Source organism: Semicossyphus pulcher, unplaced genomic scaffold (genome assembly GCF_022749685.1).
Source record: "Semicossyphus pulcher isolate SPU_LCO1_2020_fin unplaced genomic scaffold, fSemPul1.0.p SCAF_6, whole genome shotgun sequence".
Lineage (NCBI taxonomy): Eukaryota > Metazoa > Chordata > Actinopteri > Labriformes > Labridae > Semicossyphus > Semicossyphus pulcher.
Genome location: NW_027211737.1, coordinates 14,185,245 through 14,205,890, shown reverse-complemented (window position 1 = coordinate 14,205,890; position 20,646 = coordinate 14,185,245). Strand labels below are relative to the sequence as shown.

Below are 20,646 nucleotides of genomic sequence, written 5' to 3'. Positions count from 1 at the left end.
TTTTATAGTCACATAGGTCCTTTTAGGAGAGGAAAGTTTCTCACACCAAAAGCTGCAGTAATTGATAAATCAGCCCTTAGTTTTTCTTTTTTTTCATCAAGGCAAAATGTCTTCCTGTGGAGGTTGAGGAATGTTTTCATTACTATTGAGGGAATGGTGGGTTAGCTCAGCGGGTAAATCGGCGGTAGCCCTCGATGCGGCAGGCCTTAGGTTCGACTCCCACCCTCGTCCCTTTGCCGTGTCATCCCCCATTCTCTCTTCCCCTGTTTCCGCCACTCTCCACTGTCCTCTCTATAAATTAAAGCATAAAAGGCCAAAAAAATTAATAAATAAAGGTAGTAATTTTACATTTTGGTGAGGGGGAAATTGCTTTCTTATTGAGAGTTAGCTGAGAAGATTAATGCCTTGTCATATCTGTCTATACCTTTTTAAATATGAAGCTGGAGCTAGGCGGTGGCTAGCTTAGCGTTGCATAAAAAATGGAAGGAAAAAAGTTGGCCTTGCTCTGGCTAGGTAGAATAAAAAAAGTGTCTTAGAAAGACAGCGAATAATCATATTTAAGTATCAAACCATTTCTTAATCAAAATTAATTAGATTTGGGGCGCTGGTTTAGCTCAGTGGGTGGAGCCGGCGCCCCATGTATGGAGACTATAGTCCTCGATGCACTGATCGCAGGTTCGACTCACGGTCTGCATATCTTTTGGTGCATGTCATCTCCCACAAAAGCCCCAAAAAATAATGTTAAAAAAAAAAAATTGATTTAAATAAATATGTTAATTAAAAATCTCACTGTGATTGTATAAAGTCAATACGAGTGTCCAAGGTCTTCTTTTAGGGTCAAGAGGGTCATTTGGATTATTTGCATCGACATCATGGAGATAAATGATATAAATGTTTTTTGTCTGAAGGTTATAGCAATAAATCTAAATATATAAATAAATGATAAACATCGACTAAAGCACATTATTGACAAACTGAATAACTAAGATTTTCAGTAAATATATTTGGGACGCCCTCATATTGTCCTATGATAATAGTCTAATTGTGCTGTATTGTTTATTTGTGTTTCAGGTCGACAAGTTGGTCCAGATAGCACATGCAGGGAAAAGCTGGAGAAGATGATCATACTTTACACAAAAGTTGTGAGTTAACTTTTATATTAATATAAAATAAAGGACAAATCTGTGTGTTTTATTATATAACTTTTGTATTGTTGAATAATGTTGTAAGACTGAGTTTTTTTTGCAAGAACTTTGCAGACGAACAAAGTAAAAAATAAATAATGAAATGTCTGCTTTTCTTTCCTCCCTTCTCTCCAGTTGTTAGATTTCCTGGAGTACCATCCGTGTGCATTCATACCCCTGATCCAGCGTTCCCTCGAGTTTGCCGTCAGCTACGTGTTCACACCTGCAGGGGAGGGAGTCACCTTTGAACGCTTCATCGTTCAATGCATGAACTTGATCAAGATGATAGTAAAGAACGATGCCTACAAACCTGCCAAGAACATTGAGGGTAAGATATGAGGAGCTTTGAAGTAGAGGAGCAAGGAAGGAGAAGAATAAAGGATGATAGAAGTAATAACACAAGGGAGTTAAAGACGGGGTAGGTGAGTGATAAGAACTGCAGGCATGGAAACGGAGAAAGAAGATTAAAATGAAAGCTAGACACTCTAATATGAATTCTAGGTGTATGATTTGAGGACCAGCAGAATACACAACTAGCTGTTTAAAGCTAAGCACTCTGTGTTTTGAGAAGCACAAAGCTGTGATAACATCAGCGTCACTACCTTTCCATGGCTCATGTTAATATCAAGCTGTCAGAGGCCTCCAGTGTTTCATTGCAGTATGAATTCTGGTAGGACTTAACTTTCTCTTAAGCAGTCCTTAGTTGACATAACAGAGACACGTTCTGTTGTTCTTGTTTTAATGCCTCGGTTTTCATACAAATAGAAGTGTGCTGATACGCCGGTCTTAATGCAGACTCCAAGTTTGCTTTCCGTTCTAGTTTTTCTTAAACCCCTTTCCAACCTAAATTTAGCACGTTGACGCAGATTTTTCAGACCCGGGAAGACCTGCTTATAGATGCTGATTGTCTTGCTTTTCCCATTGCCAGTGGAGTATGGTGCGTTCGGTCTCTTTTCTGCTGCGTCACCATTTGACGTCAATAACACACGCTGTAGACAGGGTTAGTAAACAGTGAAGATGTAACAGTAGTTGGGTCTTTATTGTATCTATTACTTTTTCAGTCTGTGTATCAAACTCGGTGCCGACAAATTTGGAATGATGTTCGAGCGCTGCTCCAATGGAGACGTGTGGAATTTATAGCTGAGATGACAAGGAGACGCAGAAGTTGCCGATGGAGCATAGCATCATGCCAGAAAGGGGGCGGAGATTAGGATGTCAACACAGGTTTTGTGTTCCCATCAATGCCGATCGGAGCTGAGGCGATAATTACCCAGGTCTACTGCAGAGTCATTTGACCCGGGTCTGAAGGCAGATTGTAACCTTTCTCACTGAGCAAAAAAGCCAGGTTATAGCGGGGTTCTTTTGACCAGTGTGTAAGCGGCTTTATATCATAGTACAGAGTAAATTCTGCACCTGCTCTTTATGTAAATTTTGTTAAGATTTAATACTCATATGTAAACCGGACAGATTGACTTCTAAACAAGAAAAGTAAGTGTTGTGAGTAGTAAGGTTACACAGCTAAAGGGAAGGTTGAGCCTTGACTGACGCAGCACACCCCAGAGCCACCATCTGACTTATTTATTAGGCCACTGCTGTCAGTCAGACAGGCAGACAGGAAGACCCATGTGTGTCTGGGAGCATTAGAACAGAGCCCCTAGGACTGCACCAGAGGTGACACTGGGGTCAGAGACCACAGATAAAGTGGAGGTTTGAAACTAACTAAAATCAAATTAGTCTTTGTTTATATTTTCCTCTGCAAAGTTTCACAATCAGTGGTAAGTTAGACAGTGAAAAGGAAGCAGGGTCTGATTTTTCGTGAGAGAATACTACACAGACGTACAGGGCAGTATCTGCAAAGAGATAAGACGTACCACTTTGTGCTCCGGGGCGCCAAAACCCACACAAAATACAAGTTCCTCACAGCTGCTTTAAACTGCTCTTTTGACATTGTTATTAATTGTTATTAATCCTACACATTAAAAGAACTTTGTACAAGGCATTTTGTTTTGTCTGTAAATTCCACTATAATAATTAGCTTCTAAGTTGTTAAGGTTTAGATAAGTACAAACAGAAGATGATAGTGGAAGCTATGAATGTAAAGTAGGGATTGTTTTATGTAGGTGTATCAGACTTCAGTTCTGACGGATGAATGAAATCTCTTTCTTTTCCCTTTTTGACCCTCCCTCCCTCAGACAGTAAACCAGAGAGTCTGGAGGCTCACAAGATCAAGACAGCATTCTTCACACACCCCACGCTGACAGAGATTGGACGCCGGCTCGTTTCACACTACTTCCTTCTCACAGAGGAGGAGCTGACGATGTGGGAGGAGGACCCTGAGAGCTTTGGTAATAATACATCCGCAGATAAATAGACTGAATCGTAAGACTGGCAAAGTTAACGGCCATGTTCTTGGAAAGTTGAGAAGAATTTAGCCACCGCTATCTAACACCATGATCACTCAGCAGAACTCGGTGTAATCTATAAGGTAATCAGGACACTCTTTGTTTCAACAGTCTGGAAAAAAGACAATCGATCGAGTGATATCTTCAGGAAAGTTTGATTTCAGTCTGTGCTAGCCGCTGCACTTTCTGACACAAACAGCTGACATACGGTATAAAACACTTCACACATGAAGGAAAACGATGTCCTCTGGTCCCCACTGTGAACAGCACTTTGTCGTTTCCATTATATTGTATTTAGTTTGTTGTCTCTTCTACAAACTGCTGACACAAACAGCTGATCCGACACCGTACACTGCAGGCGTAGTAACATGTATGTGCGGTCCACGCAAAGTAGTGCCAAATAAAGAGGCGTTCTTAATGAAAAGTGAAAAGCGGTGAAATATTCAAAGATAGCGTACAATCGATATCACTATGGATTTTAAGGTAAGATGACCTTAGAAGTGGATAAATTACGTGTGAAATTAACCCTATCTGCAGTAGCATATAGCCTAGCTTCCATGCAGGCACTCTGGTCGATTTCTAAACACTTAGGACCAGTGAGCAGCATCCCCATTGTATGTCGTACACTTACTATTGATGAGTATCGCATACAACCCCACTTTAATCAAACCTAACTATCCCTTTAAAGTTTTAAGTTATTTAAGTTGGCTTTTGCATTTATTGAGTAGGACAGTGGATAGAGTCAGAAATTAGGGAAGAGAGCGTGGGGATGACGAGCAGCAAAGGGGCGAAGGGCCAGAGTTAAACCTGGGGCTGCTGCGTTGAGGGCTGTGCATCTGTACATGGGGCGTGCGCTTTAACCTCTGAGCTAAACCCGTGCCCTGACAATCAAACTTTTTGTCAACTTGTTTTTATAAATGATCTGCATTTATATGCAGATATCTCTTTATAGAGATAAGATGTAGTAAATGAGTTAAATTTGAGACACAAGATCTACATTGACTACACGGAAAAGCCCCAGAGGCTAATTCATTGACAGACCAAGATTCCTTTAATGAAATCAGCAGTGTCACTTCAGCTGCAGGCTACACAAGAAATTGTTTATTGAATCAATGTATGATGTAGTGTGGTGATGGTGTCTTCATTCAGTATGGTGTTGAACACACAAATATAAACTCCTATAAAGGCCTTTTAAAATGTGATAATCTGCACAGTTAAACGGTTTTCATATAGCTATCAAACCAGCATTAACCATTGCAGTATTATTGCTTTGCTACTAAGCGATGCGATCAAGCATTTTATTAAGCATTACAGTATATCTGCTGTTGAGTAGCTGAGGTTTATCTAAAGGAACAATACTCTACACAGTATCAGTATTATATAAAGTGATATGGACTCCCCTCGGAAAAATGAAATCGATGAGAGAGTAAATATCTTGGTGTTGATTAAAGCTATGGCAGCGATTGAGATGTCAATAACAGACTTTATTTTCCTTGCAGCCGGCTGCCCCTGAAGACTCGGTGTAATGACACTGATTGCTCAGATACAACACTTATAAAGCCAAGAGCACAAAGGCCCAATGCAGCAGATGACAGTATTGACTTTTGGAGTCAGTTCTACAGTCAGGCAGAAGTACACACAAGTGTGGAGAAACACATTTGCACTCTTGCTCAGAGAAGATGTCCCATGCTAACTGTTTTTCATCTCAGAATATAGGCTTGTAACAGTTATTGCATACTCGTCCTCCTTAGACACCAGCTCACAGTCTTCTCTTTTCTTCTCCAGCTGTTGAAGAAACAGGAGGTGACTCTTGGAAATACAGTTTGCGGGTGAGTATAGAAACACGCTCACACTATAAAATCATCCTATTTTATCTTCTTATGAATTACCTGGAGGGTGGGAGAACAAACTTGAACAGAGTGGTCTTTAATGTCTATTTTTTCGGTTGGAATTTTAAATGTGTTTTTGCTTGTAAGTGCTCAGGGATTAAACATGATGTTCATGTGGTGGCACTTAGCAGATTGAATGCATTGCATCGTTAGATCCTGTAGCTGTGACGTAAGTTGGCAGTGGCTTGTTTTTAGCTGATTAACTGAATAGGACATAATCTCCTATTGAATGTTTTAATTTCTTCTTTCTACTCCTTGTTTCTTTTCCCTTTCTTTTTAGTCCCTTTTTCATAAGCCCTTTTTATAGACAGATCCAACAATAATGAAGTAAAGACACCTTGACATTGTGCTGGTTTTGCTTTTTACACTGATCCAAAAGACTTCAGCATATAGCTGCCCCCGTGTTTGATTTTAGACAGCATGTTGGCGTTACAGAAGCAGAAACACGATTTGTACACACACAGAGAGCCCAGCTCGTCCTGCTAGCTCCCCCATTTATAGATATCGATTCTGCAATTTAACTAACCTCACTGCCAGATTAACGACGGAAGGACACCGCGGCAGTTCTGCTTTAAAGAGGCTGTTTAAAAGGGCTTTACTTTTCTTCCCTTCCTTCACTGAATCTCATGTTCTTTCTGTGAAGGTTTTTACTTATTTAAAGCACACTGTCGCATAAAACATGTGCTATTACAGTCAAAGTATGTTTATTAGTTTGCCAATTGCAATTCTCAAGAGAAAACACTGAACACTGTCTTCAAAAATTATTTCAATTTTTTTTCCCATCAACATTCCTCATAAAAAAGAATACTGATTAAAACACATAAACATGTTTGAAGTTTAAAAAACCAGCTGCACAATCAAAGGAATCGTGTACTTTAAGTGATCACAGTCCCTCACGCCCAGAATATGCAAGGATCCACGTCTCTCGGGATCTAAGCAGAGAGGGGTTACTGTGTAGGTCACAGTGGCTAATTTTAGCTTAAATTTAGCACTAACACATTTCATTCATTGTAGGTATAACCCTCCTTTTAGGTACTTATTCATACCGTGTACACCCTCTTTTGACCTTCACAGTACCATATTGTGATGCTCACAATGGTCCGTGAATCAAATATGACTGTCCATCTATTCCTTCCATGCTCACCAATCCTAATGGCTGATTATACATGAGCTTCCCCTACATTTCTCCAATAGAACAGGGGTTTTATGCTGGATAGGCTTTCCATTAGTGTAATCTGACCTTTGACCTCTTGCCACCAGGGCAGAAAGGCTGTGAGACATCACAGACACATATGTTTATATGTAGTGCACAGCAGGTGTTTGTCAAATTGCTCGGCCGCACGTTGTCAGATTTCTTACTCTTTTATTTGATATTGATTATTATGACATCTAAAAACTAATAATGTGCTGGAATTGAATGGGTTGTCATTACTCTATTTAAACACTCATACACACAGACACACAACTAAAGAGGTCCCCTGACAGTGTCTTATTAAAGCTGCAGGTGCCAGACGATGAAGTGGAACAAAGACATGACAAGACATCCTTTCTGTTCAGGGCGACTGCACTGGTTACCTTTGAAATACAGACTTGATATAAAATTCTTACTTTTTGTAGGTCAATTAGGTCACTTAGGTCTTCAGAACAACGCTTACTTCCTCCCTGCCACCTAAAATAGGGGACCAGGCTTGTTCACATGCTGCTCCCTGTCTCGGGAATAGTCTCCCCTCCCAAAATACTGTATGTCCTCTTTCACTCACTTAAGCCCTGTCTGATGTTCACCAATTTTTAACCTTATTTTGAACCTCCTCTTACTGCATTACCGTCTCTATCTGCTCTCATTGTACAAAATTGAAGCCAAAATAGCACTCGTGGAGGGCATTGCCATCTTGCGATGTTGACATCATTCTGAGCCAGAGCTGCGCAGTAGTTGTCGGCGGGTAGAGCCGGCGTAGCCACTTCTGACAACCAAAACACACAGTTAACTTACCGAGAAACACAGATTTGAAGAGTTCAGTGACTGCAGTGGTTATTTGAGTTCCGTCTGCTCTCGCTCGTTCCTCCTCTCCTCTGCTAACCCGGAACAGATCGGCTGCAGGACACGTATTTGTCAACTGAGCTGTCAATCATCCTTTTTACAGCATCAAATAACTATTTAAAAATAAACTTGTCACAATAACACTTGGATGTAAATCAGCATGATAAGAACTAACTATAATGACAGAAACCATGTTTGAGAAAAGTTTATTTGGCGTGTATTTTGATTTTATAGTTTGACTCATGTCCCTTCTGTAAACATGGAGGAGGCGGGCTTTATGACCTATACTGCAGCCAGTCGGCAGGGGGCGATAGAGAGGGTTTGGCTTCACTTTTCGGGAGCTGTCATATTGTCATCTTTTTTATACAGTATATGATTGTTTAAGTTATGTATGTGTTTATTGTTCTTCTAATCTTGTATAGCTACCTACCTGAGGCAATGTCTGACCGATCAATCCAAACTGTAAAGCACTTCATCACCTGTTGGTTTTACATGTCTTATATAAAGGACCTGATTTGGCATTTTTTGTTTAATGCTTGTACCTCTTTTTATAAATTCCTTTTTTTATCGGGTGTACGCTCACGTCACATGTTTATGTGATTCCCCCACCAACACCACAGGGTGCATATTAAAACCACAACAAGCTGCTAAATATAGGGAGACCTGTGATACGAGAAAAGTACAGTGCATATAGTGTACCATCTATTCTCCCAGTAAACTCTTTCTGTTTGTCTCCTCTGCTCTTTTTAGCCTTGTACAGAAGTATTGTTCCTGGACATCTTCCACAACTACAGCCAGACACTCACACCAGTGCTGCTGGAAATGGTTCAGAATCTTCAAGGTCAGCTGAATGTCAATTCATAATATATTTCATGCCAGAAGCACAGTCTGCTCTCCTTTCAGAAAACCTTTTAACAACCTTTCAATGCAAAGGAAATTATGCACTCAGCTGTCAGCTTGTACACCTGCCTAAAGCTCTTTCTTTTTAATACAGCTCTGCTATAAATCTTCTGTTTTTGCTGAAGCTTTTAAGACTCAATTTTATGATCACTTTGATGCTTTTTGTGGTCCTCTTGGATGTTAATGTTAAACTCAGACTCCTTTTTAATGCATTGTATCTTGCCTGTCAATTTTTCATGTTCAATGTGTGATTGCCATTGTGTTAAAGCTGCTTTATAGAAACACTTGCCTTGTCTTGCAGTGAATATACAATAGGGCTCTGCTTTCTGTTACACAAAATAAGCCTCATCATGATATGTAGCCTGGCCTCAGAGTATTTGATATACCTGTTGGGATCAGGTTATGTGTTACATGCAATCTATAGGCCTGACAGCACCTTCAAGTTCCACTGTGTCAACCTCCTGCACCATTACAACCACTCTTAACTCACAAGTCAGTCAGTCACACATACACGCACACATCTCGCTGCCACTTGTCCCCTGATGCTCCTGGTGTGTAGTTCTTATTTTGGTGCTGAATTAGTGGCACCATTGCTCAAACGGGCGGATTACAGGGTCTGCTTCTGGCCTGTCTCCCAAGCTGCTTTCCTTTTCAAGTGACAGACTGGAAATGGGTTCTGCTGGAGCAAGAAAGAGACCAGATTGGGTAATTCTATGGTTGAAGGGAGGCAGCTATTGATTTTGCGACCTGAGTACACAACAAGGACTAATAGAGAGAGAACAGAGCAGTGAAATGACTGAGACCAGACTGATATAGTGAAGTCCAGGCCTTTCTAAGTTCCAAATGTGTTGTAATGTGTTCACTGGGTCCATTAAATCCTATAAATCTTATGTTATCATTGAAAGGTACTTAAACTGTATGCATGTTCCTATTACACTTATCTTCCAACTGCATAAAATTAAGAGTATATATCTGTCTTGGCAGGACCGACCAATGTGGAGGAGCCTGTTCAGCTGCTGATGAAGGATGCAGGTGAGTCAGAGGCATCCTCTGCTTTTGCTGCTTCAATAACCACCATCATCCCTCATGCTGGCTGTATTAAATCCCAGATGTAGACTCAAAAGTCTGATTGCTACAATGTCTATTTCTTCTTCCACACAAAATATGAAGGTTGTTGAATTTGCTTTGCCTTCTTTTCTCCAAAATTGCTACCTAACAATGCAATCAAGTAAAAGGCAGAGAGGAGTGTACATTGAGAGCCTTCAGGTTGAGACAAGTCCTGCTCACCCTGTCAGGGTTCCATTCCGCAATTCAGTACACATTATCCAGCTTATTACACAGCTTTTTACTAACGAAATCAATTATTTGACACAATATATTGAATTCAAAATTATTTTATTAATGTAAAAATTATTATCTTTCTGTTAAGAAATTGTCTGTATCACTCACAGTGAGAGCTGCGTCCATAGCAACGGTTACCTCTGTAGCCTTCTTCAAATGAGCTAACCGAGCTAATATTACTCACATTGAAATGATCTAAGCTAGCTGTTTTTACTCAGATTAAAATAAGCTAACCTAGCTGTTTTTACGGTCATTAAATGGAAACATTTACACTTGTTGGTGAAGTAAGACATGTTAAACCAGACCGCAAGAATTATCGCAGCACATGATTGAGGTTTTCTGTCTCATCACTGTCAGAGTCTGTTGACATTTTCTTTTCCATTCACCACCTTTAAACACCGCCGTATCCTGTAATGTGTTCTGTCTAATGTTTATTTCATGTGCCGTCTTCAGTTTCTCTCTGTTGTTGCCTTCAGTTTTTGCGTCTTTTAACCTTCATTGCTTTCTTTCCGATGTTTTGTGTCTTTTCTTTTTCTTCAAATTTACCGGACTTCTTTCAGCCGATTGATATAATTACAGTTAGTCCTCCAGATTGTGTGATTAGAGCTGCACCCCTAGCAATGGTCTGTTCTTCATAACAACGGTCTGTTATCGAGAAATAACAGACCTTGGAATGCCGTAATTAACCAATCAAAATCAAGTATTTAACACAGCCGTGTAATAAAAACTAATAAAGAGAGCAACAGGATGCAAAACAATATTTATGGGCTGAGACCTACACCACAATAACCTTGAAACTCATATATAAACCAATGTATTAACTTATTTGGTTGCATTTTGACAATGTTATTGTGTCATTTTGACATCTTATTCCTCCCCTCTTCCTCTCTTTTTCCTTCTTTACCACTTTTTAGTATTTATAACTCTTTGGCAGGCCAGGGCTGCCACGATGGTGGGTTTATGGCATACACAAATAAATCACAGAGGGTTGGGATTACCTGCTCAGAGAGCCTCTGTTAAAGCAGAATGCCTGTTGAGATCTCAGCGGTCTGTTGACAGTGTTGATAAACAGCAGAACTGACTGGATGATGAAGGTGTGGTAGCAGCAGTGGCGGATAATTGGGGCTGTGAGCCAGAGCTGCAGAGCTGAGGCAGGCTGAAGAGTCAGAGTGATGCTTAAGAACAGCAGGTGTTGATTAAATAAATGAGGCTATTATTATAGGTTTAAACAGTTATAGATGCCGAACTTGGTTACACAGCTGTGAAATGAGTGTCCAGACCAAATATATTATGTGCCTCAGTTTGCAGATTTATTAGACAACCTTACTTGCTATAAAAACATTTGTCATAATGCGTAACAACATGCTGCTTGACCAAGACCACCTGCTTACATCCTTTTTATATCTGACAAATGCTAACTGGAATTAAATCAATACAAGTATGAACTACCCTTGGAGCAGCGTTTTAATGTTTCTGCAGACATTCTCAAGCCTTTTACATCATTTTTGCAGTCCTTCTATCAATCCAACATGGATCATTTTTATGCTAGACTGGTAGCAGCTTTAACCATCCTTCAGAAATATTGTACATTTAAACTCGGTAAGCACTTAAAGTATAATTGAGTACAGCGTTAGACCTCTGAGAAGCAGACCAGGAAATAACTACACTGATGAGCTATAACATTATAACCACTGACAGGTCGAGTGACAGTGACAGTGGGTGGAATATGTTTGGCAGGAAGTGAACATTTTGCCCTCAAAGTTGATGTGTTGGAAGCAAGAAAAATGGGCAAGCATAAGGATGTGAGCGACTTTGACAAGGGCCAAATTGTGATGGCCAGACGACTGGGCCAGAGCATCTCCAAAACTGCAGCTCTTGTGGAGTGTTCCCAGTCTGCAGTGGTCAGAATCAAAAGTGCTCCAAGGAAGGAAAACCAGTGAACTGGCGACAAGGTCATGGTTGGCCAAGGCTCATTGATGCTAATTGGAAGCAAAGGCTGGCCCGTGTGGTCCGACCCAACAGAAGAGCAACTGTAGCTCAAACTGCTGAAAAAGTAATGGTTCTGATAGACATGTGTCAGAACACACAGAGCATCACTGTTTGTTTTTGTATGGTGCTGTGTAGCCGCAGACCGGTCAGGGTGCCCATGCTGACACCTGTCCATCACCGAAATCGCCTACAATGGGCTCATAAGCATCAGAACTGGACCAAGGAGCAGTGGAAGAAGGTGGCCTGGTCTCATGAATAATGTTTTCTTTTAATCATGTGGATGTCCTGGTGTGTGTGCGTCTCTTACCTGGGGAAGACATGGTAACAGGATGCACTATGGGAAGAAGGCGGGCCGGCGGAGGCAGTGTGATGCTTTGGGCAATGTTCTGCTGGGAAACCTTGGGTCCTGCCATTCATGTGGATGTTACTTTGACGCGTACCACCTACCTGGTTTGAGGAACACGACGAGTTTAAGGTGTTGACTTGCCTCCAAATTCCCCAGATCTCAATCCAATCAAGCATCTGTGGGACGTGCTGGACAAACAAGTCTGATCCATGGAGGCCCCACCTCACAACTTACAGGACTTAAAGGATCTGCTGCTAACATCTTGGTGCCAGATACCTCAGCACACCTTCAGAGCTCTAGTGGGGTCCATGCCTTGACAGGTCAGGGCTGTTTTGGTGGCAAAAGGGACCTACACAATATTAGGCAGGTGGTCATAATGTTATGTTTGATCGGGTTATACTCTACCTCAAAGGAAAGCCTGTCAGTTAATACAGCAAAGATCTCTATAAACAACAAAATAATGTGATAATTAAAGTACTAATAAAGACTTGATAACAGGTCCTGACGTTACAGCTAGCTGTTTTTCCTCTAAAAGACGAAAGCTGAAGAAAAATGCATGTTACTCTTTCTGACAGTTTCCAATTTTCTTTCAGTTTTATGTACCTATAAAAAAGTAACTCCTCATGACTCCTCATAGCTTTGTTTTTTGTAATAAGGACCAAGACCACTGCTTCAGCACCTTTGGACTTTCTGCCTATCCATTTGTCCATCCGTCTTTTTGTCACGATAAATGGGAGAAAATATGTCTGAGAGGCATTTAGCTGCTCCGTACCTTTTTGGACCATTCCTCTGAGAGACATCTACAGTGTTTTATATCCCTCCCTTGCTCTCTCCTCTTTGGCTTTTCTCTCTCTCTCTCTCTCTCTCACACACACACGCAATCACATAGATATACTGTAGAGCCCGATATAGCCGAGCCTGTGCCAGCCTTTCATAATAGAGGAGAATTATAGTAATGGGAAAAGTTTCAGTTTCTCTCTTAAATCACACCTTCTCAGTCTTTGTTCCCTTTCTGTCACTCTCTTCTTTTTGTCATCTCTAAATTAACGTCTTTAGAGGATAAAGTATAAATAGTAGCAGGAGACAGGAGACAGGGCTTCAACTTGTATGGCTTCTGTCCTTTTATCTGTCTATGTATCGCTGCTGTCAAACTGTCATCTTCCATCTTATCTCATCTCCGTTTTTATTGCCCTCCTCTGCGTTCTTGCCACCATTACAGCACATTCTGCTTTAAGAGCACCTTTAAAGTTGTAACTGTGTTATGCTCCAGTTCCTGATATGCATTCCAACACCATAATGTAGCTTTAATTATTTTTATTTTATGTTGGCCGTAACTGGATTGCATATTTGAAGGACAGATTCACAGACTGACTCGCTGTGACGTCCCGCTTAAAACAACAATCAACCCTCTGAGACTGCAGCGAGAACCACACACATACATAGGAGAAGATGCTTTGTGAAAGAGGCAGAACTCTTTATTTTTGTTGTCGTTTTCAGGCCTAACTGTCACTTTAAAAGATGTACAGTTAAAAATGGTGGTCTGACTTTTCTGAGACTTTATTTATTTTGTGTACTGGTGTTTCTTTCCGAGCCCTTTTAATGAACAATACCCAAATGGGAAATCTTACCCGTACTACCTTTTAACATGATCCTCAGCCCTTAAGCATTACATCAACTAAACTAACTTACTGACCTGCTGGTATACTTGTGAACATTGACTGGTAAGACTGCTCTTGTGACCTCTGTGATGTCACAGTAGCTTTGAAAACATCAGCCTCTGCACCAGTGATAGCTGAAGTTAAAAGCATGACTGTTTGTCCTTCCCATCCTAGTGATTAAAAGCCTCATTAACACCTGTAGGGGACATACAGTACATCTACACCAACATCTATATACACTCAAGATGGTGATAACTTGTATTTAGCCAAAATATACACTTATAAATACCTCCTAATACCTAAGACCTAAAAAGCTCAGCTGATGGTTTGTTCTTGTTCTGACTCAGGCACTAGTGTTCTGAGGCTCATTCAGTAGCACAAGGCATCATTTTCTTTTTAAAGTGGAACCAATGAGTGTCTTTAATTTTTCTCTGTTCTTATACTTTGTGTGTACTATTATTTTTGTCCTCTTGTGAACGCTGTGACTAGTTAGCAACAATTTCTGACTGTTATTCTTGTTGTTTTGTCTGCAGTTTACAATGCAGTGGGACTGGCTGCCTATGAGCTGTTTGACAACGTGGACTTTGACCAGTGGTTCAAGAATCAGCTTCTTGGAGAGCTGCAAGTCAGCCATCACAGGTATTTTTATACAAATGTTGCATTGCTCAAAAGTTCTTTTTAGCACATTGGTGCTTATTTTGGCTGACCGCCGGGTCAGTCCTACACACCGGTCTGTATGTGACTGACTGACTGACTAACTGACTGACTGAGTGATGGTATATTCACAGCCGTAGAGAGAGAGAGTCATGACATCGCAGTGGCGGATCATGGAGCATATGGGACCTCCACTGACGGGACTCTCTTTGTTCGGGGAGTAGGCGGGGCTGCTCGTCCGCTGTCCTCACCCACATCCGCAGCACACGCCTGCTTTCAAACACGTTGTCATCGGCCTCATAAGGACAGTCCTTGTAACACATTGCCGACAAAAGCGCACATTGACCTGATGCGGTCAGCCGCATACTGGGTTTTGACCTGGTCTCGTTTTCTTTGTCATGATATTTTATGTTTTAGCACATAATGAAGAACACAAACAAATGAATCAAAGGATATATAAATACCAGCTTCAGATGGACGAACATAAACACCATTTACCAATGAGTCTGTGTGGCCTTTTCTTGTTTCGCTGACGGACATACAGGAGTTTGACTGCATCAGAGAATCTTTGTAGCACCTCTGTGTTTATATTTTATAAGTATGAGTGTGTGAGTAACATCACGGAAAGCATAAAAGGTTTCCCAGTGCAAATCATCATGCCCTTAGAAAATAGTGTTGAGTTACACTCGGAGCCTCAACAACAATTGGATGTGAAAGGCTCCCTACAGAAGTTCTGTTTGACTTATTTTAGTTTCATTGTACTGTTTTTCAAGTATTTCCTGTGGCCTCTGAGTGTGCAGTATTACTTGTAAACGCTGCTAGGAAGGTGATGACTCTTGAGTCTGTCACTTTCTGCTTCACGAATGTTATAAAGCCTCGAAACAATAACAGCAAAACTCGAGGCAGCTAGGCAGTTCTTTTTTAAACTGGCTCTTTGATTTAGCGTTTGTGAGCTCCTTTCAGACCTAAGTGGAGTCTGATGCACTCCATATTTAGCATTCGTTTGATTGGAGCTCAAGCTAATTGAGTATTAACCTCTGTCTAGGTATTGATTACAGTCAGCAGCAGAGTCAATGCAGGCTAAAGGCTCATGAGCAGCCAACTGATCCTTTTGAGTAAGTGTCTGTCACGGTTAAAGTAACAACTGCTGCTTGTTTTCACACAATCCGTCAATAAGCAGCTGTCAGATGTGTCACACTGTTACAGGCATGTTTTCTTATAAACGTACTCATCGTGCGTCGACAGACAGTCAGGTGATAGATGGACACATTTAAAAAGTGAAGGGAGCGGCGAGGTGGTGAGACTGATATGAAGAACAAAGAAGCGACCTGCACAAGCAGACACCCAGACAATCAAAACAAAAAGCCTGCAGCCCTCCAAAGGTTGTTCTCCCAGGTGAGGGCTGACGTCAGAGGGCAGGCGCGCTGATGTCACTGTGGCTCTGCTCCCACGCGGTGCAGGTGCGAGTGACCTGTCCTCTTTGTAGCTGGGTCCTTATTTGTTTATGTTTTTCAGTTCTCTTCACCTTAGCACAATGTGGCTCATATTTCCCTTTTTTGATATTGAAGTTTTACCGGATTTTGTTTCATATTTGAACAAAGCAGGCTCATGGAGACACAATAAGGAAGTGTGACAGTCGGGCCTCGGGGACGCATGAATAAAACATCCAGAGAAATGAAACCAAATGGCCAAACAGCACAGGGTTACAGGCAAATGCCCCCTCTATTTTCCCTGTATGTTGTATATGCAAATGTATACTTATTAACTCTGCTTGCTCAATAACTGACGAAAAGAAGAGGAAAAAGTAAGAAATGAAAAACCATATTAGAAAGCATAATAACCCAGTAATTAACACTGTTGGCTCAAGACCTTTGTCACGTCATCCCCTTTCTGCATCATTCTCTTCTTTCTTTTTAGCAGCTCTAAGATGTTAAAGCAAGTTGCTTATAGGCTCTTTTAAACTTCTCAGCTGCTCTTAAAGGGCCAGTTCACTGATTTTTCAACCTCAGTCCTATCATGATAGTATAGGGAACTAATGCCATTAAGGTAGAAAAAAAATGCAATTTTGCTCTGTGCCTTTGGATTACGCTATTCACTTCTCCAATAGGCCCTGGAAAACCTCCACCAGACTACGTAAAATGGGTCATCTGGTGGAGGCCAGGGAGCTCGCTAAACTACACTTCCTCAATCTAGGACGACCGCCTCCGATGTCATGTCTCGTTCAAAATCCTCGGGGTCTGCAGTCTTCATTTCAAACCTAAGATGTTTTAGACTAGTATTAGTATTAGTATAGTATTTCACTCCAGTGTCCCTCGCTGGGCTGTTATTTTCAATAACACCCATCGCAATGCACGCTGGGTGTTGTAGGAATGTAGAATGGGTGAAACCGCAAGCTGTTTGTACAACTTTCTCCACAGCTATGGCGACAATTTCAAATATTATTGCTTCTATTGATTATAGAGGACACCAGCTTTGACTGACAGTGACTTTTCCCAGGGGCCAGTTGCTCCTTTAACTGATGAAAAATAGATAAAGTAGTTGTTAAATTGTTTCAAATTACTATAAACTTGCTGAGTGTTTGGCACTCGAACAATACATTGCAAGCCTTGTCCTTTAACTGCCAAATAATGTCTTTTTAAACAACAGAGAGGTCTTAGATGATCACCCTTTGCATTGTGCCCAGTGTATTTTTAGAAAACTTTAGGCAAATCAAAGGGCTGGTTATATAAATGACTGTAGATAAACCTTCAACTCCCATTGATTTCTCTGTTCTCTGGTGCTGAATGAGGTTGTCTTTCTGTCAGATTTGAGATGTTCCCACAGTCTTCTGAAGAAGCTTCTGCAATGAGAATTTAGATGTAGCGTGCATACTTATTTAGAGAAGTTTTGGATGATGTCCTTCAATGAGTGGAGATACGAGGCCAGCCACCAAACACATGTTGTTGGCTTGGTTACATGCGCCTTTGCTTAAGTCTGCTTTTTATCACACTGTCAGATGATGGTTTACATTCTGCTACAACCCTTAATCTCATTCTCAACTCCCAGTGGGATGCATTAGTACTACCAGTAGTATATTTCCCGAGAAGTACACCCTACATGCATCTCTGTCTGAAAATCTATCTGATGTATGATCCCCACTAGGGCTTGTAGCGTTCTTTAAAGATCTTACAGTAACTCAGTATAGAAACTAAATCAACCAGTGACCTTCAACTTTTCCCCTCTCAAAGACCTTACATGTATTTGATCTTAAAAGTAGCAGCTTTTCCAGCCCAGTCCGAGAACTTAAACAGCCCATACCCCCTCCATATTGCTGCAGCATATGCACTTTGAAATGATGTGTATGCTCTGAACTTTAATGTGTTATGCAACACATTTTATTTACAGTTTATTCACTCAGCGAGTTCAGGAAGTTACAAATCCCTGTTCCGTACAGAGGTGGCCCACATTTTAAAGAGCTGTCACACTTTATGGCTGCGAATCAACAAGGGACCTGTGGTGCCTTGGTATCAATGCAAACCATGCAGACATCAGGCCTTTGCAGCACTGCCAAGGTTTACTGGTTGATGTTGATGGTGCACTTTTTTTATGGATGCCGCTTTGAAGTTCATTCTGAAATATGTCCCGTTGGATTGATATCAAGGAGTCATGGGGACCAGGACTTACCCATTATATTGTTGACTTTGATTACTTTAATCTACTCTGCCACCTGACTTTAGTGTTTTGGGCACTGGTACATTAGAGACACAAATATAAAGCCTCCAAACCCTCCTTCCTTCACCAATTCTTCTCTCTGCAGGATAACAGTTAATAAGATGCTGACTTTTTAATTACGTTGTCAATCTTTTTTTTTTTTTTTTATTATTACAAAATTAAGCAAAGTGTTCCTTTGGCAAGAATACGAATGTTTTCGCTGCTGACTGGCTGCGTGTATGACACAGTAAAAAGTAAGAGACAAAGTAACATTCATTTTCGCCTCCATGTTATGAGCAGATTGCATGTTTTATGGTATACTGAAGAGTAAGGACAGAGCTGCAGGACAAGACAGGTGTGCATGTGGGGCGGTGGTTTAGCTTAGTGGTTAAGTCACGTGTCCGATGTACAGAGGCTCAGTCGTCGATGCAGCAGCCCCGGGTTTGACTCCCCACTCATTCGTTCCATATTTCCAACTGTATCTGGAGCCTATTGTAAAGCTAATATGGGTTGTTATTCAAAGTCTGGGTCTCCTGTGTTGTGTAGAAGACTGCTGTCTGAATACAGGCAACATTTGATTGGCTGTTTTGAAAAAGGTCTCCATCTACAGAGAGATCTTATACATAGAGACTGTATTCCGTTGAGGTAAGGCAAAACTGGGTGCAACACCGCAAAGGCAGAAATCATTCAAATACAATTCAAAATTCTGTGTTTGTTTCTGTTTTGATTTGCTCAAGAGTGCAAGTAATTTGTAGAGCAGATATGTTGTGCATTTTTTTCAGAATCGGCTTTATCGGCCAAGTATGTGGACACATAGAAGGAATTCGACTCTGGGTTTTCTTTGCTCTCAATGTACAGACACACATATTAAACAGACTTAAAAACAAGGACAGGTTAGACAAGGTAAAACAAGACGGATACTAAAAGACTAGATCTAAAACTACTATCTACAGACCTATGGTTACAAAAATATATTTAACAAATCGTTTATATATATATATATATATATATATATATATATATATATATAAATATATATACACATTAAAAAAAACACAGAGCAACACTTACAGACAGGTGACAATAGTGCAATGGTGCAATAGAGAGTGCAAAGGTGTAGAGGTAAATATGGTTGTGAATCAGGTTGTGTAAAAGAGGTAGCTGGTTGTCGTATTTACAGTAATTACAGAGAATGTGGATTGACCTTCGATGTAGTGATAATATATACATGAAGAGGGTGAATTAAGCAATGACAATAAATAATTAACATATTTCTCATGCACAATGGATGTTTATATCACTCACGTGTACAGCTGATTAGGTTATTACACACTGATGTCCCTGACACTCTGGCTGAGTTAGCTGTTCATCAGAGTGACAGCCTGGGGAAACAAACTGTTCGTGTATCTGGTTGTTTTGGCATGCAGTGCTCTGTAGCGCCTGCCGGAGGAGAGAAGTTTTGGTTTGGCAGATGATATAAAAATGTGTTGTAATTTCTTTATATTTTTTCTATGTAATCCCTTCATATAGAATAATGAGTTGCTGCTGCATGTGCCTGTTTATGCGAAAACATATAGTCTATTTTCTATATTCAATATTTAGATTTCTAGTCTTTTTTAGTTTTGGTGTATTTACATTGTCCGACCTCTGAAAGGTGTCTCTTTCTTAATGTGTCATATGCGTATGTGTGTTTGCTGAACTTTTGTTTTGGATTCCCTCAAATGTTTTGGAGTGAAAGGTTGGAGCCTTGTTTGGAGAGCTGAGTTGAGTTCAGCCCCATGGGTTGTTTGTCCAAGGTCTGTTTACTTTATATGAACAATTTTTGTGCTGTGTCTTGGGAAATGTCGGCATTTTGCCTCACCATTCTGTTCCACTCTTGTTGTGCTCCACTGCCAACAAGTTAGCACATACTGAGTGCCCACACACTTTAAAGATGGGATATAAAAATATGAAATTAACTTGCAGCTTTACTTTACAGATTGTATAAAGTGGCCCACAAATCTCCGAATGATAGGGACAAAAATGTGTGTTGATGTGACAGAAACCAGACACGTCTCCAGCAGATTTTCTGGGCAACACACTGGTAATGCTCTGCTAACGGCCACAAATGAGCACCAAGCAAAATTCTGCACTGCCTGCCTTCCTTCGCCCTCTGGGTATTGGCTGTTGGAGTGTTTAATACAGCTTGCTCATTTGGGCTTTAATTCATATTAGAAAGTACAATGAAAATAGTTAACATTAGCAATATGCTAATCACGAGAGGTACAAAATGATAACAAGATCTAAAAGTAAAGCTTGTTTCTAAGAGAAACTATTGTCATGACAAAATGAAAGTTGTCCATGTCTCTGGAGTTCAGACTACATCCACCTGCTCCCACACCTGCAGGATTCTCTGCTGCCTGCTTTGGCCTGCAATTTGTCTGTGTCACTTACCATCCTGTTTCCAGGGAGTAGGTATCATTTTGATTTTATTGATCCTGATTATGCTCATCAATCCTGTTTCTGAATCATTCTGGGGCTTTTTGTGAAGTTTTACAGTTTTGCGAGTATCTATC

The 20,646-nt window shown here is 40.7% G+C and overlaps 1 protein-coding gene across 1 annotated transcript in view; it reads left to right on the top strand.

Annotated features, from left to right (window-relative positions):
- ipo11 (importin 11) overlaps positions 1–20,646 on the top strand; it is a 126,111-nt gene that overhangs the window by 27,127 nt on the left and 78,338 nt on the right. The window contains exons 8-14 of the mRNA XM_069683786.1: positions 1,072–1,142; positions 1,320–1,512; positions 3,377–3,529; positions 5,372–5,415; positions 8,264–8,354; positions 9,398–9,445; positions 14,281–14,386. Of these exons, the coding sequence (XP_069539887.1) occupies positions 1,072–1,142; positions 1,320–1,512; positions 3,377–3,529; positions 5,372–5,415; positions 8,264–8,354; positions 9,398–9,445; positions 14,281–14,386 (706 nt within the window). The remainder of the gene's footprint in view (positions 1–1,071; positions 1,143–1,319; positions 1,513–3,376; positions 3,530–5,371; positions 5,416–8,263; positions 8,355–9,397; positions 9,446–14,280; positions 14,387–20,646) is intronic.